Genomic DNA, 27,133 nt, shown 5'->3' with positions numbered 1-27,133 from the left:
TGCATTTACTGGGCTGCTCACAAGTTATATGAATATTTAACAGGAAGACATTTTGAAATTTTAACAGATCACAAACCGTTAATTACAATATTTGGAGAGTTTAAAAGTTGAACAAAGCGGATATATTGGTTATTTTAAAAATTTGAATTTTTCGAAACATGTTACACCTATTGGCTCACTAAGGTTGAGAGCAGAAACACGGAGAGATCAGGTATTGGTTAAAGTAGTGAATTTAATTCGAATAATTTACAGTGGAACAGGGGATTGTAATGTGGGGCTATCGGGTAGTGGTTCCTACCAAATCAAAAATGCAATTGCTTAATGAGTTGCACAGTACCCATGAGGGAATTTCAAAAATAAAGTCAAACGCTCGAGCATATTTTTGGTGGCCATCTTTAGGTAGGGACATTGAGAAAATTATTAATAATTGCAGAGTTTGTTGTGCTTCAAGAGCAGAACCTATTCAGCGAACCTACCATGCGAAAATGATATTAATCATTAGATTCTTATTCAAAATGGTCAGAAGCATTCATAATGAATGTGGCAGACTGAAGAAAATGATATTAATCATTATAGATGATTATTCAAAATGGTCAGAAGCATTCATAATGAATGTGGCAGAATCGTTGGCAACAATAAGTAAATTAAGGGAAGTATTTGCTAGGTTTGGTCTACGAAAGATAGTTTGTACAGATGACGAACCTCAATTCACTTCGGTAGAATTTTCACAATATTTGTCTAATAATTTAATTAAACACATAACTTCTCCACCTTATTACCCTCAAACAAATGGTTTTGCTGAAAATGCAGTTAAGACAGTAAAGAGTAGTGTTTCAAATATTATTAAGGAGGATACTGCTAATAACATGTCATTGGACGTTGCATTACAAAGATATTTATTTCACTATAGAAACTCCATACATGTTTCCACAGGTGTTACACCTTCAGATGTTATTTTTAAACGTAAGATTAGAAACTGTTTTGATTTGTTATTGAAAAATAAAGCTCAGAAATGGTTCATGTAAAAATGAAAAGGGAAGAAAAATTTGTAAAAGGGGATAGAGTGTTAGTAAGAGATTATAGGTATCCTAATAAGAGGAAATGGGTAGAAGGAGTAATAAATGAGGTTTTAGGAGATAGGCATTATATTTGTGAAATTGTTAATCAAAATATATTTTGGAAGCATCATATCGATCAGACGATCAGATATTGAAACGAAAATTAGGAGAATTAAATAAATATAATATGACATAAATCAAACATCAATATAATAATCAATGTCATAATGAATTTATACAAAATTAAATAAAATTAAAATATTGTACTTACATAAATAGGTATATAATTTTAATAAGTTAAGTTTTAATGTTTTGTCAATTTAAAAATATAATGGATTAACCTTATGTAAGTTTTTATACTAGTTTTATACAATGTTATTTAATTCTAATTTCATTGTATTTACTGATACCATATTTTAGCATATCCTGAAGAAGCAAATAAATTTTGCGAAAGCTTGATATAAGAACAAAGAGTTTCACTTTCCTGCCCTATTAATGACTGCAACCTCAAAATAAAACTTTATTTTACATAACGTGTCAGTCAATAATACCTAACTACTTTATATATATATATATATATATATATATATATATATATATAAATATTAAACTTAGAGCTAAGATTAATACTATTATCAAAATTAATATTAAACTCACCAGTCTTCCGGGTTGAACCGCGTCGATATCCATTTTGCCGAGCTTTCGACATCCTCTCTGATGTCTTCTTCAGGGCTTCCGAGGTCTCAGTCTCCCGAGACCCCAGACACTACTACACTCACTAGTCACTTCTAGTTCACTCACTAGTTCACTCACTAGTTCACGACTACGACTGGGGCCAGGGGACGGTTCATTTATACCGTCGATGGTGACGTGGGCTAGGTGGGGGTTAGAGTGGGAACTGGCGCGAGAGTTGGCGCGAACATTTCCGACAGTGGGATTTTGATTCGAGGATGGAAGAGGCGATATTTTGTTTATGAGAGGTCTCCATGTAGAAGGTAACCGTATGGCGTCATCTCTTTTATTAAGGCAATTTGGTCTTTTTTCTATTTCTATGGCTTCTCGGATAATTCTTGGTTTTTTAAAAGCGGATGGGGGCTATGGTTCTGGAGTTTTCAAAATCAATTTTGTGACCTGTATGAAGATGGTGTTGACCGAGAGCTGAAATTGAATCGGAATTGCGAACAGAAATGGAATGTTCATAAATCCTATTTTGAATTCTACGATTTGTTTGGCCTATATAGGATCGGGGACAGTCAGCACAAGGAATTTCATAAACTCCGTGCTGTTCATTTGGAATATTGTCTTTGATTGAACGGACAAGAGATGAAAGTTTTTGTTGGGGGGTAAATATTGTTTTTATTCCTCTTGGTTTAAGAATTTTGTCGATTTTGTCAGAACACCTTTGATGTAAGGAAGAAAAGCTTTCGTATGATAAGGGTCTGAGTCTTTGGATTGAGTTTGAGTAGGAGATTGATGTCTGTGGATGCTCCTATTGATGTGATTTTCGCGGTAACCGTTTTGGATGAGGGCTTGTTTTAAACAAGAAAGCTCAGCGTATCTACTTGCATCATCGGAAAGGCGTAATGATCTGGATATAAGGGTATTAATGACTGAATTAATTTGTGAAGGTGGGTGGTGAGAGTTGGCATGCAAGTAACGATTGGTATGTGTGGGTTTTCGATAGACAGAGTAATGAAAACCTTGGGATTGGTGTTTCTTTATGAAAACATCGAGAAACGGTAGGAATGAATCAGTTTCCACCTCCATCGTGAACTGGATACTAGGATGTATACCATTCAGATGGGTTTGGAAAGACACCAAAGCATCCCTGCCATGGGGCCAAATGACGAATGTATCGTCAACATATCGTAGCCAACATGTGGGTTTGAGCATTGATGTGGATAGTGCTCGGGTCTCGAAGTCTTCCATAAAGATATTGGCAATCACTGGAGATAGAGGTGAGCCCATTGGGGCACCATTTATTTGTCTGTAGAATTGATTTTGGAAGATGAAATAGGTGTTGGACATACAATGTTTAATGAGAGATAAGGGGTCTTGTTGGATACTGTACTTAGTTTTCAGAATGTTTAGAGTTTCATCTATAGGAATGTTTGTAAAAAGTGAGACAATATCCAAATTTACTAGAATGTCTGACGGTGATATAGGGTATTGTTTAAGAAGTTCGATGAAATGAAAAGAGTTTTTGACGAAGGATGAAGCATTTTCGGCGAAAGGTTGTAGAGTTTTGGCCAAATACTTGGCCAATGGTTGTGTAGGGCAGTTGTATGCACTGACAATGGGACGTAGAGGAATATCGGGTTTGTGAATTTTGGGGAGGCCATATATTCGAGGTGTTCTTGAAGACTTTTCACGTGAATTGCAGAAGGTTTGATCGGTCACTTATTGGCAAATGAAATATGTCAACTACTTCATTTTATTATTTTTTAAAAGCATCCTTAGTTCTCTAAAAAAAGTAATGATATTAGAACATAAGTAAAAAATGAACAGGGTTCATACTTACAAAACAATTTGTAGATTTTTATGATGTTATGAAAATTATACGATAACTTAACAGACTAAACGAGAAAAAAAACACCAGAAAAACTGTATGCGAGCACTATTGTTCTTTTATTTAATTTTTAGGTGATTTTTTTTATTTTGACCGATGGCTTCATTTGGAGGTATTTTTAAAGCTCTTTTAAGGGTTAAACCACACTAGTATACTTTTGGTTGTTTGTGGCTTGCTTTCGTACACGAGTTTATTTGAAATGCAGTGAGGTACGATTATCGAGGGAATTGGCGAAAAGAAAAAAAAGTTTTTTAGAAAAGGATTTAAATTTTTTTTATATTATATTCGATGGCGAATGGACCAATTTAGACTATTAGTTAAATGGTACAGAACCAGAATGGTTACCTGGTACAGAAAAGAAATTGCTAGCAATCGTTTCTTAAATTACCATTCGACACACTCAGTTAGATATAAACTTAACCTTGTACAAGCCGTCAGCCTTAGATTACACACATTGCCATACCCTCTTTACAAAAAAGAATCTCTCAATCTACTGAAGTCCATTCTCATAGATAACTCGTATCCCGCATCCATCATCAATAAATTTCTATATTCCAAAAGCTATGGGCAGTCCATTACTGAAAACCCAACGGGCCAACATTAGCGTTGATTTCTAATAAAATACGGATGAATAATTCCTTGCTCACCCCTGAACAAACCACAAAATATGCTTCTCTCCTGTACTTTCCACAAATCACGAACAAGCTTACTAAACTTTTTAAAAACTTACCTGTTAAAATAGCCTTAAAAACACCAGAACCATAAAAAGTTATTTTTGAAGACTAAAACTCTATTGGCCGCTCTAAAACAAACTAATGTCGTCTATCATATACCCTGTGCAGAGTGCAACTCCTGCTACATTGGCCAAACCAGTCGCTCTCTTTAAGGTCGACTATTGTCCCACAAAAGCGACATTGGGATTTCTAAACCTAAACTAAACACAGTATGGATTTCAGCAATACCAAAATACTGTGCAAACAACAAAATTATCATAAGCGATCCATCCTTGAAATGTGCCCAATTATAAAACATCCAAATTTGCTAAATAAAAGAAACGACATCGATAACTTGAGCCAGATATATCACTCTCCGTCATACAGAATAAATAAAAAGCCACCTTATAGAACAAATAAGAACTTCTTATCCCTATTTTTCTTCTTTTTTTTTTAACTAATAGTCTAAATTGGTCCATTCTCCATCAAATATAATATAAAAAAAAATTAATTCTTTTCTAAAAGACTTCGGTTTCTTTTCTTTTCACCAATTCCCTCCATAATCGTACATCACTCCATTCCAAATAAACACATGTACGAAAGCAAGCCACATGTGGAACTACGACATTCAACAACGGATAGCAAACAACCGAAAGTATATTATATACCTTTTATAAAGAAAATCCACAAGGAAAATAATTCCTGCAGCTGGCTGTATACCACGTATCACAAAAAGAGGTTAATCTTTGTATATGGGTATATTTTATAAAGGATTTTTAAATAAATTTTTTGTGATACATGGTATACAGCCAGCTACACGAACTTAGTTTTCTTGTGGATTCGAAAGTGTATTAGTGCGGTTTGACCCTTGAAAGAGCTTTAACAATACATCCAAATGAAGCTATCGGTCAAAATAAAAAAATAACCTAAAAATTAAATAAATGGACGATAGTGCTCGCATACAGTTTTTCTTGTAGTTTTTTTTCTCGTTTAGTATGTTAAGTTTTAATGTTAAGTTATTGTAGTTTTCATTTTCATAACATCATAAAAATCTACAAATTGTTTTGTAAGTATGAACCTTGTTCGATTTTTATTTATATTCTAATATCATTACTTTTTGTAGAGAACTTAGTCGTCCCAGAATTCCTGGGACGACTTTATTGTAAGATAGTTCATTCGATTACATAAAATCAACTTTAACTTTAGAATATCCATCAGAGAAAATCATGGCATGTAATTCGTCTTTAAAAAGTCAACCACCTGCCATGATGACAGTAAAATACTCCTGTTAGTGATTCCATAGTAAATCATGAGGAAAAACTAGGAAAAAAACTCATAATACTATCCCGACATGGTAAGTATTTGGTCTTACATTTAGTTTAGTTTCAGTAAACACCAAATTCTAATTTTATATGTTTGTTATTTAAAAAATATAAATGATGTATCCTCGATATGTTACTGACTTACTAATACTGGTATTTTCTTTTTATTAACTTCCTCTTTTAATATGGGTAACTAGATCCTACTGCATTCTGCCGAGGAATTTGCTACACAATTGGTCTCATTTAGCATAATTTGAGCCGCTTCTTTGATTTTTCTCTTTTTATCATCGTTTCTGTTAGGAATGATTCAAGTATAGTCCTAAAGATGAATTACATTCTATAATTTTTTTTTGACGGATATTCTTAAGTTAAAGTTGATTTCATATAATCGAATGAACTATCTTACAATAAAGCCGTCCCAGAAACGCAACTCGGCAATATTGGCAATACCATTTTAAAGTCGTCTACTTTAAAAAAATGTATATATCTGACCTCTCTTTGCTAGCAAATTATTAGAATTCGAATTGAAATGGAATGCAATCTTTTACTTTCATTTAAACGTCTTTTCTCTGCGTGAAAAGTAAAAAAGATAGTGATTTTCAAGGGTGAACCGTAGATGCATGTCAGAGTAAAAGGTTCACCTAATTAGCTTTTAAAGAGAATCTCTAGACTTCTTGTTTTTTCATATATATATATATATATATATATATATATATATATATATATATATATATATATATATATATATTGCCGGTAAGAGCAAACCATTAAAATCTCCGGTAAATGCCTAACTGATAGTGTCGAATGGGCCACAGCTGATCTAAAAGGTCAGCCAGCTTTGCCAACAAATCCTACCTCCTACGTCCACGAAGGCATAAGTCGCGTAATCTTCGGCAATATATGGCGTATTATGGGAGTACGTTATATAACAGGAGGAGGGTGAAGGCGAATTTAGGGGCCTTATAATTGGAACACACTAGTGAATCCTTACCACCTGCACTGAGGCAGCATGGTAAGGTACGCCTCATAACCACTAACACGAAAGACATTTAAATTATGGCCCCTTACTCAAATGAACCTTAACTGGATAGCTTTCGGGATCAAGCCAGGAAGTCAAAGGGTGCTAAGAATCTGCTGAGTCTAAACCGCTACCCAAATAAAACAACAAGACAATTTAGCGGCATATAACTGCCGTTCGCTATTAAATCAATCCAGACTTGTAGAACTGGAAAAAGAAACTAAAAATATAAAATGAGACGTCAGAGGAATTAGCGAAGTAAGACGTGTTACGATAAATGTGAGTCATACCCTAAGCGGTAAACACGGGTCCCCGCTTATACAGTATACTCCCTTTATAGCGAACACGGTTATTACGAGATTTCGCTTACAACGAGGTACATTAGATGTCCCGTGAAATTTCTATTGAACTGTAACCCTCTATAGCGAGGCAAATTTGGTTATAACGAGAGAAAATAAGATCGAAAAACGTGTTTTTTACGATTTTGGCCCGGCTGTGGCTATAAATAAATACCCTTTTTAACTGCCACCAGCAATAAACTTCTTTGGAAATTTACAATTTATGATTCACAAGTGTCAGTGTAGGGTTGACCATACGCACCTAATAATAAGAAGGTTCTAACAGACAAGATGTGGAAAGTGCTTTAAACGTTGCGTTGTAAGAAACTGTATCCAAAGACAAAACGCAAATGAAGAATGCATACAATGCATTTACATACAACTGTTTCACATCTTTAGAAAATATGATAGATAGAAAAATGAACAATTTAACACAGTTAAAAATGACAGACTTCTTCCAATTGCAGAAGCAATAGTTTATGTTATCCTTGAAAATAGGCTTTATACAGATTTACAGAATACAGATTTTTTGTTTTAACGTATATCATTGACAATAAAAGTAAGCAACTCTTTTTTGTTTTAATGTATTTTATTGACAATAAAAGTAAACAACTTTTTTTCAAAAACGCCATTAAAACAATATTTAGCATCTTATATTGCTCCGAATGGCTTCACTATAGGAATTAATTGTTTTAGAAAACTACATATTCATATATATGCACAGCATTATTGTTGTCTGATATGACTAGATCGGCTTATAACGAGGCAATTAGTCTGCATTTCAGTTCTTGTTATAGAGGGAGTCTACTGTATCTACTATTGGAACTTTCCAGATGAGGATCGAATAATACACCAGCGTTCCGATCGAAGCCGGCAGAAACTTCTAGATAAACAAATCAGGTATAAAACGGATGGTTTGAGATTTAAAAGGACAGAAATCGGAATGACTCCAGAATCGCAGTTCGGATTCAGATCTAGACACTCCTGCGAACTACAGGTATTCAGGCTAACCGAATACATCACGAAAGGATACAACGACAAAATGTATACCGCAGCAGCCTTCCTGGACGTCAGTAAGGCCTTTGACAGAGTCTGGCATGAAGGACTGCTATACAAAATTAACCAAAACGGATATAGTGAGGCAATGACATGTCTCCTTGCGTCATACCTGACAAACCGGAGATTCAGAGTTCGTATAGGGTCCACCCTATCCGAGCTCGGAACTCTGGAGGCAGGAGTGCCACAGGGAGCAGTGTTATCACCATACCTATATACCATTTACACAGCGGACACACCTAGTGATCATAGAACACTGCTTAGCCTCTACGCAGACGACTCGGCGATTGCAACAAGCAACAGAAATGTAAACTTTGCCACAAGAGACCTACAAAGGTCTCTAAATCGATTACATGCGTGGTGCATAAAGTGGAAAATAGCACTCAACCCGGAAAAAACACAGGCCGTCATGTTTAGGAAAAGAAGAAGTATACCCAACATGAAAATAAGCTTAGCCAACGAACACATAGAATGGAGCAATCACGCTAAATATTTAGGAGTAACTCTTGATCATAAGCTCACATTCACTGAACATGTGAACCAAGCGGTATATAAAGCCAAAGTAATAAAGACTCAACTCGCCTCGCTAATAGGCAAGAAAAGTAAATTAAACTTCTACACGAAAATAAGAGTAACCAATAGCATAATCCTTCCAACGTTAACTTATGCATCAGCAGCTTGGGGGCACACCTGTAAATCCAACAGGAAAAAACTACAAGTAGCACAAAATCAGCGCTAATAAGAGATGCGCTAAATGTACCGAAATATGTACCATTGAGGTACCTATACAGAGATACACAACAGAAAAGAATCCTACAAACAATGAATGACAAAGCGTATGAGATATTCAATGAAATAAGAAACCACCCCAACAGAAAGCTGAGAGAGCTTTAGCTAAAGGGTAGGTTCAGGTGTTCTGGCATTTTAGAGTTCCGAACACCAGATCTTGCTCACCAAAAAAAAAATATAACATAAAAACCACTAAAACACCTTTTGTTTCCGAGAACGAACAGTTACATGTAATAGTAAATATTAATAGCTCCCGGGTCCTCAACCCAACAAGAATGTAGTGATACTGATCCTGTCACACATAGGCGCACCACGCGTAAATAACGCAAAGAGAACCATAAGTTCTCTTCGTGTAGCCAAACTTTTGACTTAGGCCCTTATGGCATGTCTATTTGGGAGACCATCTTCGCGAACTTCTGAGCATCGAGGTCATGTGCGGCAAGCATGGGCTCGATGGCCAGACCAGTCGGGTGCCCAGCTGTCGAGGAGAACAAATTAAATTTTGCCAATTCGGCAGTTGAGTGACCGACCACACACTATTCCTGTACGGAGGGGCATCAACTTAGGTCGATGCCTCTTCGTGCAGGACACACACTTTTTAGGGACTTCAGTCCAAAGTAATGCTAATTACAAAATTAAAATCAGTAAAGTAACTAGGGAGAAAAGCTTTTAGCTACCCCTAAAATTGAGGTGGCCTAACCACAACCAAGTCTATACGGAGGGTGTTGTTCATTACCCAAATCGCCCGACGTAAAGTTCATAAGCCTTCGCTGCGTATGTCAGACGTAGTGAAGGGGTGGTGGAAAAACCTGGGGGTCAGATAGGTACCGATCCAGAATGATTAGCTCTTCTGGAGCGAGACCGGTTTGATCTTCGGACATGTGGATCCCACTGACTAGCAGTGGTATACACATGTCACTAGGGGTTGGGTTGAACGCTTCGCGTTTGTGTGTGTGTAAAAGGACAGTCTGAAACAAGTGCCGATTAATAAATTGCTCGCGCGGCTATTTAAATTGTAACCGGTGTGAATGTCGTAAATAAATTATATAAGTGTAAATAAATTAATATTTAAGTGTTCCTATGTAGATTAAATAAATAAACTTGTAAAGTGTTGTAAAGTGTAGAACATTTTTTAATAAATAAAGTCAATAAATTAGATTTATAAAAACAGTTCACGGAAAGATGAAGAGCTATTAGAATTAACGTCAGGAAACACAATCTACTACCAAGGAACATCAACGGGCAGAACAGGCAGTATTGGATTCCTAGTCAACAAGAAATGGAAACGAAGAATGGTAGAAACAACTAGTATCTCAAATAGAGTAGCTAATTTAATCTTACAACTATCAAAGAGATACAATATACAAATTATACAAATATACATCACAATGATTACTCACAATGACGAAGAAATAGAGGGACTCTAAAGTGACAAGTTTTGGATAACTTGTGTCAATGATTTACAGAAGGCAATGCAACGTCTTAATGAATGCTGTCATGAATATGGACTAAGGATGAATTTGAAAAAAAACTAAATGCATGATCATTACTAAATCAGCAGATGCAAACATCCAAGTGATTGTTAAAGATACTGTAATTGAGAGTGTGAATACCTACAAATACTTAGAAACATGGATAACATTAAGTCAAAACTAAACCAAATAAATTAAGACACGTATTGAAATATCACGTGCATAATTCTTTAAACTCTTCTTTATGGATTGGAAGCATGGATATTAAGACAAGGGCATCTAAATAAGTTGGCTGCCTTTGAATTTTAGTGTTACAGCAAAATTATTTGAATACCATGGACTCAAAGAACGTCAAACGCAAAAGTTATTAGAAGAATAGGAAATGAAGATGAAGTAATATTGACTATCAAAAGACGCAAACTTGAGTACTTAGGCCATGGAATGAGAGGTCAAAGATACTCACTATTGCAACTTGCAAATTGCAATTTTTCGGGGCAAAATTCGAGAAAAAGCGAAATATGGGAAGACGAAGAATATTGTGGCTTAAGAACTTGAGGAAATGGTTTGAATGTAATAGTGCAGAATTATTTAGAGCGGCAGTCAATAGGCTCCGCATAGCCATGATGATTTCCAACATTCGATAGAAGATGCAACTTAAAGAAGAAGAAAGTAACATAACTAAAGCATTGAATAACCATAAAAGTCACATTCAATATTTAATTGGTGACTTTAATGCCAAACAAAGTGGGAAAGAAAAACGGTAAGGAACAAGTCATGAAAAAGTATGGAGTCGGTGAAAGAAATGAAAGGAGAGAAAGACTAGTTCAGTTTGCACAATACCAAAACATGCCTATTGCAAATACATTCTTTAAGAAAAAATCTAAAGAAAATGGAATTCTGTAGCACCAAATGGAACCGCTAAGAACGAAATTGACTTCATTCTAACCAACACCATTGCTGTAATAAAAAATGTCAGTGTAATAAATAAATTTCAAACAGGCAGCGACAATAGATTAATCAGTACAAAAATTATTCTACATAGATCTGAAACTAGAAAAAATAAAATTAATCACAAAGCCAACAGTAACCTGTATAAATAATACCAATCTAAAAGAAAACTCAGATCACTAAGAAAGGACAATTGATGAAATAACACATGACCAAATCGACAGCTGTCGATTAATGGTGCCAATGTCGATCATCATTGATAGTACCAAAGAAATCGGAGGACCTCAACAACAAAATGAACATATTAAACTGTCTAATAAAACCAAAATAGTGTTAAAACAAAGATGGGAAATGGAAGTAAGTGGCAACATACAGAGAATACAATACACAGAATTTTGAAAGACATTAAGGAAGACATAAGAAAATACAATAAAGGACTGGTAGAAAAAATAATAGAAAACAGAAAAACTATACGAAAACAGAAAAAGCATTCATTGGGAAGAAGCAAATCGTTGCTATAACAAACGAAAACAAATCATGCTATTTTCACCATAAAACAGATAATAAAAAAATAGAGGGGTAAAAATAAATGTTCATATGGTGTTCACTGATCTTGAAAAAGCATGTGGTAGAATCCCTACAGATGTTCTTTTGTAAGCACTTTTAAAAAAAGGATTCTTAGTTGGCTGATAATGTTGCAGAAGTTTTGTGCAACGAAATAAATGGTCAGAATATGTCAGATCATCTTAAACCTTTCTTCATGGACAACAAAATAGTTTTAAATAATATTAAATTAATAATTATGGTCTTGAAAAAGCATGTGATAGATTCCTTTGAGATGTCCTTTTGTAGGCACTGTATAAAAAGTATTCATAGTGGGCTGATGATGTTGCACAGGTTCTAAGCAACGAAACGAATGGTCAGAATATTTTTTAAAACATTAGGTTGTGAGTGTCAGATCATTTTAAACCTTCCTTCATGGGCAATAAAAGAGTTTAAATAATATTAAATTAATAGTTATGATAAATAAATCTAAAAATCACTTACAATTTATTTTATTTGCAGAATCAATATCCAGAATTATCTCAGTGTCGTTTTCAAATAAAATTTGAGCGTATTCTTCAAAAACTACTTGTTTTACGTCCAGTTTTCCAAAAGTAGTAAAACCCAAAAAGTTATTTATAACTAAACCGTTACATTCTTTTAAAACTTGGTGATTATTCCAGTTTCTCTTGTCGAACACGTCATAGTTTCTTTGATATGTCACTAGACGTCCAGTGCAACTTATGACTAAAACATAAAAAAATAAAATCAGCTAATAAAATTAAGAAGTAACAAAAATAAAACAAATAAACTGAATAAATAAAACTCCACATCTTTTTTCCTTTCACTCTTTTTTTTAAAGAGTATACCTATCGCTGCGTCTCCTTTAAATTTTCATTCTGTATACGTTTACCTTTTTAGTACTAACCTATTCTTAAGCTTTTTATCTCTTTCTACGTACAGTAACAGTAATTCCTGCCGAAGCTACCTTACTGTGCTGAAGGTTTACCTATAGGACCCTTATTTGGGCCATTAAGACTTACGTGGGACATAGGTAGAGTCTGCAACCGGGCTTGCTAATTCCCTATATATTTTTATTTGTAGACTCATTTCTCTCTCGTGCGCCTTATCCTTTTCCTTTTGTCTCCGTGTTCATTTTATTTCCACGAGTTTGGACTTTATGCTGTCAGAAATTTGAGTGCGATCATATTGTTCGAAGGCTGTTATCTACATAGGTCGCCAGCTTAATCGGCATCCAATGTACCATGCATCATCTGGGACATGGACATCGTGATTCACGATGATTCAGTATTCCAACACAAATGTCACCGTATGATGCGAAGATTGTGGTGCGTATGTCTGGTGATTTGCTGGGGTTGAGCATAGTTTAGAAAACTGTGGTTTAGGAGCGAAAATATAAACAAAAAAATGTTGTTACTAAATGCAAAACTAAATATACCGGACGGAACTTATAAAACCAACCCAAGACACGAAAGAAGGAAAATTATTTAAAAATCTTCACCTGAAATATACGAACATTCTATCAAAACGAAGAGTTAAGGATGCTTTGTGCACAGCTAACCAAATACAAGGTAGATATGGCAGCTACTCAGTAAGTGCGGTGGATAGGACAATGAATACAATACAAAAGACACCAAAATATATTATACTAAAATTGTTATAACACCACACACGAATTCGGAACTGCTTTCATAGTTAGAATACGATAAACAGTCCTTGACTTTGAATAGATCAGCCACAGAATAAGTATTCTAAGAATCAAGAGAAACTTCTTCAATCTGAGTATAATCAATGCACATGCACTAACTGAAGAAAAGGAAGAAAAACAAAAGGATGAATTTCATGAAAAATTGGAATCTGCTTATGACATATGCCCTCCCCTCGAAGTGACATCAAAATTGTAATTGGTGACCCAAGTGCCAAGATTGGCAAAGAAGACTACTTTCAAGCACGTGTTGGTAAATCTTAAGTTGGAATCATGCATATAGGCTTATGTAACAAAGGAAAGCAGGAACAACTGTTTAATCTTATAAGGAGTTTATAACAGATAGCCACAAGAGAAATAAAAGGAAATTTGGCACTAAGATGCTTGAATAACTGGAAACACTTAAGAGATGGATGGAACATTTCAAGGATTTGCTGTGCACTGGTGATGATAATGTTCCAGATATGCTGGAACTTTTATCTTAATGGAAATTAAGTCGATCCACCGATCTTACATGAAACTAACAAGGCAATCCAGAAACTAAATAATAACAAGGTGCGAGGAAATAATAAAATCCCCTACGACAAACTGTACATATATAGAGAAGAACATGTGCACATTAAATTACATAAAATATAGTAGGAGTAAGATTAGAAATATTGAAATAAGACGGCAAGCACAAGTCAGAGATGTCATGGTAGGCGAAGAAATGAAACACTATGAAGCACTAAACATACCAATTTTCCGCAGCAAGATGAATCGCTGTGATACTTCTGCATTCGATTCGGGAAAGTATCAGGAAAGTTTGCAAACAAAATTCGTGGTGGTACAATGAACATTGCATTTTGCGCATAAGGAATATGCATTTCCAAAGTACATAGAAAATGAAAAATTTGCAACTCAGATAATGTCATCAGAAATTAGCAATGTTTTAGAGGCTATAACTTCTACCTAAAAAGAAGCTTTTAGCTCTACCTAAAAAGACAACAGCAAAAACCTGTGCTGATTATAGAACCATCAGTTTGTTAAACCACTTATTAAAAAATTTTCTAAGGTAACACATGGTCGTATCTACAATAAATGCGAAGAATACCTGGATGACACACAGTTTGGTTTCCGTAACGGGTTTGGAACGAGAGAGGCACTGTTTGGAATGAACGTACTTGCTCAAAGATGTCGAAATATATCTGTAGACATATACTGTTGTTTTATTGACTTCCGAAAGGCATTTGATCGTGTTAAGCACTCTATATTGATCGAAACTCTAAAAGACATTGGCATGGACGGCAGAGATGTTCGAATAATTGCAAATTTATATTGAAATCAAACAACATCAGTCTTAGTAGATGGTGTAGAATTACAGGCTCTTAATATTAAAAGAGGAGTACAGCAGGGATGCCTCTTATCACCCCTGCTTTTCAACGGTTACTCCGAAAGAATTTTCAGAAAAGCACTTTCTGAAAAACAAGAAGGAATACTTGTGAACGGTGAAGTCATCAATAATTTGCGATATGCGGACGATACAGTACTCCTAGCTTCTAGTCAAGAAGATCTGCAAACACTACTTGATAGTGTCGTTGAGAGTTGTAGGGAGGCAGATCTGGATCTGAACATACGGAAAACCAAAATACTCGTAATAAGTAAACAACAGCATATAAACCGTGTATATATGTAAATAATACGAAACTAGAGCAAGTTGATAAAATCGTTTACCTTGGACAGCAATTAAATTGTAACGCAGAAAGTCACGGCGAAATTAGATTTAGGATAGAGCAGGCTAGAGCGGCTTTTAGAAGGATGTCCAAGGTGTTATGTAACAGAGACCTAAAATTGGCACTGAGGATCCGCCTAGTAGATCCATGTATCCTTCAAGTTAGATCCGTCAAGTTACATCCCATGCGATTATTTGTTAATTGTTTTTTCTTAGCATAAACATGTTTCTATTTATGTTCTAGACATCATATTTTAACTCTAATTTGATACCACACTTTCATACAAATCTTATGTAGTAAATTAACAAAAAACTTCAGGAGACGAGGTCCACGCTAGGCAGCAATTATCTTGGAAATCATCACCGTCGTAATATTCGTATTCAGCAACCCCAAATACTGCCGAGTAATGACTTTGGACTGATTTCGAATAAAAATAACATAAAGGAGACTAGGTTCACCCTGGGCACCAGGTAGCTCGAGGACCATCGTCGTTGTCATATTTTGTATTCAGCGACCTGAAAAACCCACGAATTATGACTGTCGATTAATTTGGAATGAAATTAACATAATCCATGAGACTAAAGTAGGTCCATCCTGGGCATATTTTCTTAGTTGCAAATTTTTCATTTTCTATGCACTTTGATGCATTTTCATTTTGCACAAAATGCAATTTTTATTTTACTACTATGAATTTTGTTCACAAACTTTCATGACAGCTCCCAAATCGAATGCAAAAACTTTCACAGCGATTAGTGCTGCGGAAAATTGGTAGGTTTAGTGCTTCGTTTCCTCGCCTATGGAGGAAAAGCTAAAAATTACATGCCTATGGGTCAACCACATAACCAGACACGATGATAATAGGTGAACAGAGAGAAACCTCTGCGGGAAAACAATGGATGAGATTGGCACAGAACAGTGTAAGATTGAAGCAATTGGAAGAGACCTTCATTCGAAAGGATATCGGTTTGCTGTGCCCATTACACGGAAAAGGTGATCAGTTTGAATGTAATAATTACAGAGGGTTTACCCCTTTTAAATATAATACATAGGGTGGACATCACTTATAGAATAAAATTATTTAAAATGCTAAGCCCCTCTAGTTTTATATATAAATATGCACTTTTTAAACATAAATTTAAATGTTCAGCGTGAGCTATATAAGCCTAGCATAGTCCATAAGCTTTATTTCTAATAGAACACCGTGTATATTTTTATATTTTTAAAAGCTCCTTAACAACCTGATCTCAACGAAATATATTATAAAATTACTATGTATATTATAAATATTACAGAGTGAAATTTTGAAATTATATAATGTGGAAATCACTTATGGAATAAAATTGTTTGTATTTTTATTTTAGAAAATTATAAAAAAGGCTAGGACACGTCAAATTTTAAATTTATATATGCGATTATTAAACATAAATTTAAATGTACAGGGTGATTCTCGCACCGCGAAGAGCACCGCAGTTGCAGCGGTGTCCGGATCTTCCCCTCGGACCTTGAAAATCCAGGAGAGGGCCACGTGGAGGATCGCGCTGGTTTGTACCCATATCCGCAGCAGGTCTCCAAGGTGAAGAGCCTCTAGTCGATAGAATAATGTAGGTAGGGGAAGTCGGCAAATTGGATCCGTAACTTCGGGATAAGGATTGGCTCTGAGGCCTGGGCGAGGTGAAGTGAGCCTAATTCTTACGAGTTGGGTTTCATGGATCCGAGTTCGGTCCCGTGCCTTGGCCTCCCGCGGAACCGTCTTGCTGCGAGACTCTGAGTTACTTTCGGGTGCTTAGATGTCCATTCAAAGGTCAGCTCAGAACTGGCACGGACTAGGGGAATCCGACTGTCTAATTAAAACAAAGCATTGCGATGGCCCCAGCGGGTGTTGACACAATGTGATTTCGCCCAGTACTCTAATTTCTCGAACGATATACAATCTGGCCGAACATCGGGCCATAAAGGGCCATACGCTGTTGGTCTGTTGATTTCCGGATCGGAACGGGGAGGAACAGACCAACAGGATCAGGTCGGTTTTCGGATGGCGAGGGTTTGGTTGCGTGATGATCGTAGCCACCCAGCCGGCATTGCCCGGCCTGCAAACTAAAAGAGGTTATGGCTCCACTCTGATAGCCAAATGCCTCGTCATCTAATTAGTGCCGCACATGAATGGATTAACGAGATTTCCACTATCCCTACCCACCATCTAGCGAAACCACGAAAAACCACCGATGTGTTCCTACACATCTCACGGAACACAATGTATATTTTTATGTTTTTAAAAGCTCCCTAATTACTTGATCTTAATAAACTATATTAGGTATTTAGGGTCTGTTATGAATAATACAAGGTGAAATTTTGAAATTATATTCTTATATAAGCAAAACCGCCTAAGTAGCAAAATATACATTTTGAGAAATAAAGCATCAAAGTTTTTCCTCCTTTAAAAATTCTGGATGTTCAAAATTAAAAATTTTAAAGTGCTAAACAATTCAAAATAAGTATCAAATTTTAAAGATACTTCTGGTGAAATATTTTTTTTATTTTTTTGCCTTTTTCGACAAAAAAATGCACTTAGGTTGTTTTACCTTTAAGCAAAATGGCTTTATAATACACAAAAAGAACTAAACAAAAGCTTAATTTTCAATTAATATTTATTTTTTCTTAAAAAAAAACGAAAATGTTACTCTTTTAGAACACTAGAGTTACTCATAATTTGAGAAAAATCTATGTAGTCGTCTTGTTCGTCGTTGGCATCTTCTTTGGAAGACTTGACAGCAGTGCTTCCTTTTTTCCTTGTTTTTTTGCTGCTTTGACTCATGCGGCAAATCATTATAAAATTGATGGAAAATGGGGTGTATGAACTCTAGCAGCTGTTGTAAATTTTCTCATTTTTGATACCTAACTTGTCTCGCACTTCTTTTTTTTCGTCTTCAGTTGATGATGAGATTAAGTTTACCAATCTATTGCATTTATTACAAGGGTATGAATTAGGATGGTGAAATTTTAAATTTTATTGAAAATATGACGGTGATATAATTCCTCAACTTGGGGTTCATCGTTATCAGTGCAATTATCCTTTTCCATGCATGTATGTTACGCTTTCTTTTTCGGGTAGTTTTAGGAGTTACAGAAAAGAAGAAATATGTTAACCCCTTAAGTTGAACTTAACTTTGAAATTTCTTCTTCTTCAGGTGCCATCTCCGCTACGGAGGTTGGCAATCATCATAGCTATTTTAATTTTTGAGGCAGTAGCTCTAAATAGTTGTTTTGAGCTGCGTCCAAACCATTCTCTCAGGTTCTTGAGCCATGAAATTCGTCTTCTTCCGATGCTTCTTCTGCCATTTATCTTTCCTTGCATTATGAGTCGCAGGATGCCATACTTCTCGCCCCGCATCACATGTCCGAGGTACTGTAGCTTTCTTTCTTTAATTGTAAGTTCAACTTCCTTCTCTTTACCTATTCTTCTCAGTACTTCATTGTTCGTAACTCTATCTACCCAGGAAACCCTCATAATTCTTCTATAGGTCCACATTTCAAAGGCGTTAAGTCGTCTCATTGTGTCTAGATTTAACGTCAATGATTCCATAGTATAGTACACTGTATACGTAACATTTTGTTAGGCGCACTTTAAGAGCTAATGTTAAATCTTTACCACATAGGACCTTTTTCATTTTCATAAAATTAGAACGTGCTTTTTCGATTCTGACTTTGATTTCTGCAGTGTAGTCATTATTTTCTGTTAAGTTCTGTTAATAAGTGTTCCTAGTAAGTGTACTTTTTACACTTTCGATCTGCTGGCCTTCTACTGTCAAGATTTCGTTAGTATTATGGTTGTTTTTACAAATTTTCATAAACTTCGTCTTTTTGATATTGAGCGAGAGTCTGTACTCCTTACTACACATTACTATTTTACTTATGATATCGGCTATATCAAAATTTCTAAAAGTACATAACTGTAATAGGTACTAAATTTACCAGTATCTACAAGTTTAATATTTACATAATAAATTAATTTTTGTTAGGGATATCACGCTTAAACTGAAACTAACAAGCTAAAACACACACTTTTACTACTCAAATATTATACTCCACATGTGTGCTTGTAGTTGCTTCCTCGGTAGATATTATGGAATTATCGCTGTCGTTATCTTCTTCATATTCACTCGGAATAAAATCAGAATCTCCATCTGTAGCGTATGGATCACTATCTGACTCTAAAAATAATATAACATTAAAATTATTTAACTAATAGATTCTTATTTTATTTTTTTTTCCAAAAATCATTATAACTTACTTGACTCAAAAAACATGATCGAAATAGTATAATCACAAAATATATAATTTCTGCAAACAATAGTATTACGTAAAACACTGCTATTAATCCAATAAAGAAGTATAACCTTTACACCATAAACAAATCCAAACCGTTGAGTGGAACCCAAACAACATAAGTAATAAAAATATATATATTTCCAGTCGCTTGTTTGGAAGTAAAACAGCATAGGTGCGCTAAGGCGATTTCTGCTCTTAACGGTTGGTGAATTTCATTTTGGTTGTTTTTTCTATTCATCAAAAGATGGCGATAAAGTAGGGTTGGAGCATAGTCGATTTTACTACCAAACAATATATAATATTCAGAACGTGGAACATCACTAAAGTTGTTTTCGTGAAAATTGGACTTAGGTGGTTTTACTTCTAATCCCTTTATATAATCTTCATCAAGAAATTAAATACAAAACCCAACATATTGATACTTAGTTCAGGAATACATAATATAGTTCGTTGAGGTCAGCTTGTTAAGGAGCTTTTAAAAATATAAAAATATACAGGGTGTTCCATTAAAAACAAAGCTTATAGACTATGCTTGGCATGCATGAGTCACCCTGTACATTTAAATTTATGTTTAAAAAGTGCATATGTATATAAAAAAGACGACGGATCTCAGCGTTTTTTAATTTTTTAAAACACGGACAGAAATAATTTTATTTCATAAGTGGCTTCCACCCTGTATAAAATACTCTCTAGTATAAATTATACACGGCTAAGCAGATACTCTGAATAAATTATGGGAGGATATCAAAATGGATTTACACGTGGTCGGTCAACAAAAATAGATCAGATATTCGTTTTAAGACAGATCTTTAAAAACCAGAGAATTTGATGTCACCACCTTTTACCTATTCATAAATTTAAAAGCAGCGTATGATAGAGTAATACGAAACAAGTTATATATAGTAACTAATAAGGTTGGTGAAGATGTCAATGTCAAAAGACATCTGTAATGTAAAAATTCCCAAATATTAGTCTGAATAAGTCGACACCAAAAGAGAACAGAAAACCAATCTGGCTGGAATTAACGGAAACATTTGTTATAAGTTAGACATTGAAACCTCAGAATCCTGAAAAAAATATTAACTATTTAAAACAGTAAACTGCATATTATATCAGTTTACGTTCCAGATATAAGCAAACCGAAAAATTAAACCAAAGATGGCTATAATAGTCTCTAAGATACAATTGATAGGACACATAGAAATAAAAAAAATTTGCAAGTGTGCAAAATACAGATTGCCATGATTGTCGCCAACATCCGAAACGGTATGTACTATAAGAAGAAGAAGAAGGTTAAACTGTTGATTTAAAACTACAGAAAAATCTACGAGAGGTAGTAATGGGGATAGAAATTTTATCCGTCTCAAAAATGAAATCACGCATTCAAAATAGCGACAAAATTTCAATTATCTCGGCTTCGAGTGAACCAATTGTGATCATATTTTTTAAACTGAGGTACCTCTCCAATGGCGCTACAGCAGAAATCGATGCTTCCAACCTTGTCGGTTCCGCTCCGATCTTCTCCAGGTGAGACGTCTAGCAAATTTTGCGCGTCCACTGCTACTTAATCCTTCTACCTTTTCCGTGGCCTTTCTTTTGGTCGTGCGCCCTGCATTTCACTATCTAGGTCTCTTTTTGGTAATATTTCAGTCTCCATGTTAACTGCATGACCAGCCCATCGAAGTCTCTGAAGTTTAACGAATTCTCAGAATTTGTCTCTTTGAACAGTTGGTAAAGTTCATTGTTTTACCTGGATCTCCATACTCCGTTTTCGTTAATAGGTCCAAATGTCTTTCTTATTACTTTTCTTTCAGAAGACTTACAGCTTTCGTTTTGTGTCTTCTGTCATCACCCATGTCTCGCATCCATAACATACTATTGGTCTGATAATAGTTTTGTAGTCCCTGATTTTCGATCTCCAGTGTATGTTTTTGGAGCGGAACACACGGGCGAGTGAAAAGTAAGCTTTGATTCCCTTTACTATTCTTCTTTGAATTTCTGGTTCTTCTGTTCCATCCGTGTTAAATGTAACTCCCAGATATGTGAAACTCTCTACAGTTTCAATATCGTCCTCTGATTCAACTGTGCGTATGTTTTCCCTAGCTCTGGCCTTTGTTAATTTCTTTGTCTTATGAATAGTTATTTCTAATCCGGACTCTTCTGCCCCTATTTTTAATTGTGAATATATTTCTGCCGCTTCTTCTGTTCTACGAGATATGATGCTAATGTCATCGGCATGGGCGGCAATCTGTATTGATTTGTTTGTTAGGAGATTATCTCTTCCTATATTCAGCTGGCTTATCACATATTCAAAGGTCAGGTTGAATAGTGTCTGTGCCAGCCCGTGTCCTCGTTTTAATCATTTGACTATTTCTCAGTGAGCTCATTTTGTACTCTGACAGTTGCTGTTGACGAGTCCATTGTGGCTTTTAATAGTCGGATATATTTTTGGGGGATGTTAAAGCTATGCAATATTGATATAATTTTTTTCTACTAATTGAGTCGTATGCCTGTTTGATTCTATGAGTATATTGTGGACGTCAATGTCGTATTCCCACGATTTGATTAGAATGTGTTTCACTGTAAATAGCTGGTTGTACATCCTTGACGGAAATCGGTTTAATATTCTCCGACAATATTTTCAGTTAGTTGTTGTAGTCCTTTATTTAGTATATAAGTAAAAACTTTGTACGCTGTGCACAAGAGGGTTATGCTGCGATAATTTTCGGATTTCAGTTTATTACCCTTTTTATAGATTGGGCATATAATCCCCGTTTTCCAGTCACTAGGGATCTGTTTCTTATTCCAAATCTTGTTCATAATGCATTTATCCTACTAGGTATTCGCCACCTAATTTATATAGCTCAGATGGGACGTTTTCAATACCTGGAGCCATCGTCGGAATTCTATATTTTCGGCGTTTCCCTCAATGTGATGCATGTCAATATGCTCTTAATTTTCTTGCGTCCCTAGGAGAGTTTGGAAATAGGTTTTCCAGACTGATTTTATTTCTGTTCGCGTAGATATCTATACGCTTTCGTTATATCGTTGCTTTGAAGATTTTCTTCCATTTTCTGTATATTACCTACCGTTCTCGTATTTTCATTTCTTTATTCGGCATATTCTATGGGCCCTCCGTCTTGCATCTTCGTAGTTTTTCTCTTCTTTCTCTGGTTCTTCTTTCCATATATTTCTTCATTTTTTTTATGGCCTTTTTACACTCGTCATTGAACCATTCTATTTTTGTTTTTTCTTTTTTTTTCGTCTATGATTTTTCTTGCTGCAAACAGAACTATGAGACAGAAATAAGACAAATATTAACAAATACAGGCAGTCTAGGCACAGAAGAACATTGGGAAGAAATTAAAACAAACTGGGGTCCTGTAAGTTAAAAATTCAAATATTATACTTTTAAAAGCCTATAATAATTTATTTTCCATGTTTTTACGTATAAATGAATATCCACTTGCAAAATACGTCATTTTTTCTTTTTTGTTTCACTCATTAAGGTTAAAATATTATTGTTAACTGTAGTATTTTTATCAACTAATCTAAATGTAAATATTAATCTTAATTAAATAATAGTTTTATAAATAATTAATTTAATAAATACCGGATCGATTATTTGTTAGTTAGGTAAGTCTCATGTTAAGTCATAAATATTTTTTCTCTTAAAATACTCGTCTTTTGCTGAACTTTCGACATAGTTTTAGAAAAAAAAAGTGAATTGAAAATTCAAAAAGTGATTGTATTTGTTTATTAGCTTAAAAATTGTACAGTTGTTTGGAAAAATCCCTAGGCTCTCCTATTTAATTGATTTCAATGGTATTACTTTTATTTATAAGCTTAAATGCCCTTTTATATTACAAAAAATATTTCAAGTATTTAAAACTTTTTTGATTGGCTCTGCATAAATTAGAAAAAAATTTTTTTCAAAAATTTAGATTGTAAAATTATTTTGCATAGAATCGATTGTGCTGAAATTTTGTATAGTTTATATATTTTAAAGATTTTCTGGGTAAATATTGAAAGTTCTACTTCGCATGAATACATGAAAAGAATTATTAAAAAATCATTGATTTTTGAGCCTTTTTAATTTGGTTTTGCTAATTTTGCAATAATACTAATTATTTTTTAAATAAAGATTACAGCAAAAAACTAGGATCATATAAGATTAACCCAACTCAAAACAGATGCCGCCTGGTCTATATTGTAAATACAATTAATTAGTTAACAAAAATACCACCCAAATACTCTGAAAAACTAAACATAGACTCTCTAGAAGAGTAAAATATAAAATGGTTAAAGTTAAAATGGCATAAAAGCGCTTAGTGAAACGTTTAAGAAAAGCTCAATGACACGGGAAGCAAATATAAACAAGATGTGTGTGAAAATACAATCTAACATAATATAAGCTGCAAAAAAAGTATAGGAGTCAGGAATATTATTCTAAACATAATAAAAATATAAAAGCCTTGGATTAACACTGAAATCAAAGATTTGGCATACGAGAAAAGGAAAACATACCTACAGTACTATAGCAATACAACAAAATAACACCTATCAGCAATACAAAGACACAAAAAACAACATCAATTCTAAGATTTTTCGTCTTAATGTGCCTACTAGTAACTAATGTTAGCAATCACCATGGCAATCTTTATCTTGTTTGCAGCAGCGCGGAAAAGCTGCATATATTGAGTTGAACCCAATTCTGAGGTTCTTTAACCACAATGTTCTACTTGTTGCTGCTCTTTGCTTTCCAAATATTTTTCCTGGCAGGATTGCTTGAAGGAGAGCATATCTGGTTTCATCTTCTATTATGTGTCTGAGGTATTGGAGCTTTCGAGATTTGATAGTGGTTAGTACCTCTCGGTTCTTCGTCATTCTTCTGAAATCTTCCTCAGTTGTGACTCGGTTAGTCTACGGACTCTTAAAGGTTCTCCGATATTGCTTCATCTCAAATGCTTCCAATCTTCTGCACATATCTTCGTTTAATGCCTCTCATTTAACACCATAAAAACTAAGTGAGAGGTTGTAGCTCTTAAAGAAGGTTAAAGGTATATCTACTTCATTCTTAATTTATTATGGTGCTGAGGTAGTTGAAGTGAGTCAGTCTTTCTACTGAGGTTTGGTTGACGTAGAGGTAACGTTCTGTTATCTTTTTCTTGTTAATTATGATGAGCTTCTTCTTCTTTACATGTATATTGGGTCCATATTGTTGACTTTAATATGTGATTTTGTTCATAAGGACTTGTAGATCTTTTAAGTTGTCCGCAAATACTATGGTCTCATCTGCATATCTGATTTTGTTTAGCCGGTAACCATTTAGTAGAACGCCTTTTTTAGTTTCGTGCAAGGCTTCGCTAAATATTCTTTCAGGGTAGATATTGGAGATTAGAGGAGACACCAGTGCAACGTTGTTAACAAAGTAAAATGAAAATAAATTCGATAATTAACTAACATCGGAAGTAGATATCAATTCCGGAATCATGTTGGCGCGAACACATCTGACAGTAGGATTTTGATTGACGGGTGGAGCAGACAATATTTTTTTTATGAGAGGTCTCCAAGTAGAAGGTAATCGTATGCTGTCATCTGTTTTATTGAGACAATTTGGCCTTTTTTCAATTTCTATGGCTTCTCGGATAATTCTTGGTTTATAGAAGCGGATGGGGCTATGATTATGGAGTTTCAAAGTCAATTTTGTGACCTGTATGAAGATTATGTTGACCTATAGCTGAAATTGAATCGGAATTGCGAACAGAAATGGAATGTTCATAAATCCTATTTTGGATTCTACCATTTGTTTGGCCTATATAGGATCGGGGACAGTCTGCACAAGTAATTTCGTAAACTCCGTGTTGTTCATTTGGAATGTTGTCTTTGATTGATCAGACAAGAGATGAAAGTTTTTTGTGGAGTAAATATTGTCTTTATTCCTTTTGATCATGTATACGACTAATAATCATGTATAAGATCAATAATACCCTATGCAATAGAAACGGGAACAAATACAGCAGAAACAAAAAGAATACTTAGAATCTCAAAAACGAGAAAATTAAGATTAGTTGCTGGAAAAAATTACCAAATAAACAAATAAGAGATCTCTGTACGATGAGGAAGACAGAGAAGACAGGAATGGAAACAGCCTGTTTAGCAAGAGATTTAAGACCGACAGGCACCACACTATAAGAAAGACCCTTTAAAAGACCCCACAAATACGACTCTAGCCTTAAGATCGGACAAGTTTAAGGCCTATTATAAAAAGAAGCACATTTTAAGTGTAAACATTGCTCCCCTCGTATAATTAATTGATGGGGGGCTAATTAATAACCAGTGCCAATAGATTTTATTAATTAAAACACAGCCAAAAGAATTTTCGAAATATTTCTCATGTATTTAATATAAAATATTTTATACAACACGAATGTATAAAGAGTGATCTTAAAGGTGATGCAAAAACTGCATTTTCCGTAGTTTTTGCAGTGTTTTTACATAAGGAAATCGAAAACATTAAATTCATCCCTAACGATGATAAGAAAGTAAATGTTTAGTTATTATGCACTTACACGCACTTACTACTATATCGGATAAGACCAATGCCTTATCTACCTATTTCGTTCTCAGTTTCAAATAATTATATATAAATAAAAATAGGTCTAAACTTACCTAAATATGACATGCAAATTACAAAACAAATTATCATTTTTACCAACATGTTTTAATATAAATTCTGTTCTACCACAACTAGAAGATTACGTCGTTTAGATATTTTTGTTACACTAAATTAATCTCACAACTATCGAGAAACATAATCCCTCGTTAAATGGGTGTGAACTTATTTTTTGTTAAATCTATATGGGATTCATGATATGTGCATACATGTACAGCGTGGCTCATCAAAAACGTACCTGAAAGCCTTATTGTCAGAAGAATATCTTATCGAAAAAAACATAAAACAGTAAATTTCTTTTTTTTTTCAGGGGTGCATTTTTTACGCAAAACAATATAGCATAATGTTTTTTCTCATCCTTCTATATTTTTTAAATGAACATGTGGTCAAGTGAGAGTTTTTTGAAAATTTTTGATTAATTACACTGTTTTGATTTTAAAATTCAGTTCAGTCGTTAAGAAGAAAAACAAAGCGTAATGCTCACAAATCAAGTTGATCGATTTTAGTTTGTTGGATAAAAATTAGAGTGAGAACTTTCCTTTCAATAAAGTTGATCAACTTTGTTGCTGATTATCAAAAGATGGATTCAGTAAGGTTTTTGTAGTTTAGGTTCAAAGTTCCCTTGAAACATTTGCACTAGGTAGTCAACTTGTCGTTCTTCTACTCCAAATATCAATAGAGCATTTAATAGCACACAGTTTTTATTTTGATATCAACAGCCGTCACTTATGATGTTGTCTCCGAAGCCGTTTATTGTTAAAATCATATTTATACTTCAGCAAATTGGATTATTCTACATAATCTTACATTGGTTTAACCTTCTAGCTCAGATGTTATTGTTAACGAGTAGTCTGTCAGCATAGTTGT

General features: G+C 34.5%; 1 protein-coding gene across 2 annotated transcripts in view; it reads right to left on the bottom strand.

The window, feature by feature from the left end:
• Positions 1-26,398, bottom strand: part of Amnionless (amnion associated transmembrane protein) — a 54,897-nt gene extending 28,499 nt beyond the window's left edge. For both annotated transcript variants that reach the window (XM_072531011.1, XM_072531012.1), the window contains exons 1-2: positions 26,263-26,398; positions 12,331-12,573 (exon numbers count right to left, since the gene is read on the bottom strand). In XM_072531011.1, coding sequence (XP_072387112.1) covers positions 12,331-12,573; positions 26,263-26,311 — 292 coding nt within the window. In that variant the 5' untranslated portion in view covers positions 26,312-26,398. The remainder of the gene's footprint in view (positions 1-12,330; positions 12,574-26,262) is intronic.
• Between the last annotated feature and the right edge of the window lie 735 nt (positions 26,399-27,133).

The sequence above is a fragment of the Diabrotica undecimpunctata genome, chromosome 5 (assembly GCF_040954645.1).
Source record: "Diabrotica undecimpunctata isolate CICGRU chromosome 5, icDiaUnde3, whole genome shotgun sequence".
Taxonomy (NCBI): domain Eukaryota; kingdom Metazoa; phylum Arthropoda; class Insecta; order Coleoptera; family Chrysomelidae; genus Diabrotica; species Diabrotica undecimpunctata.
This window is presented reverse-complemented; position numbering and strand designations above follow the sequence as displayed.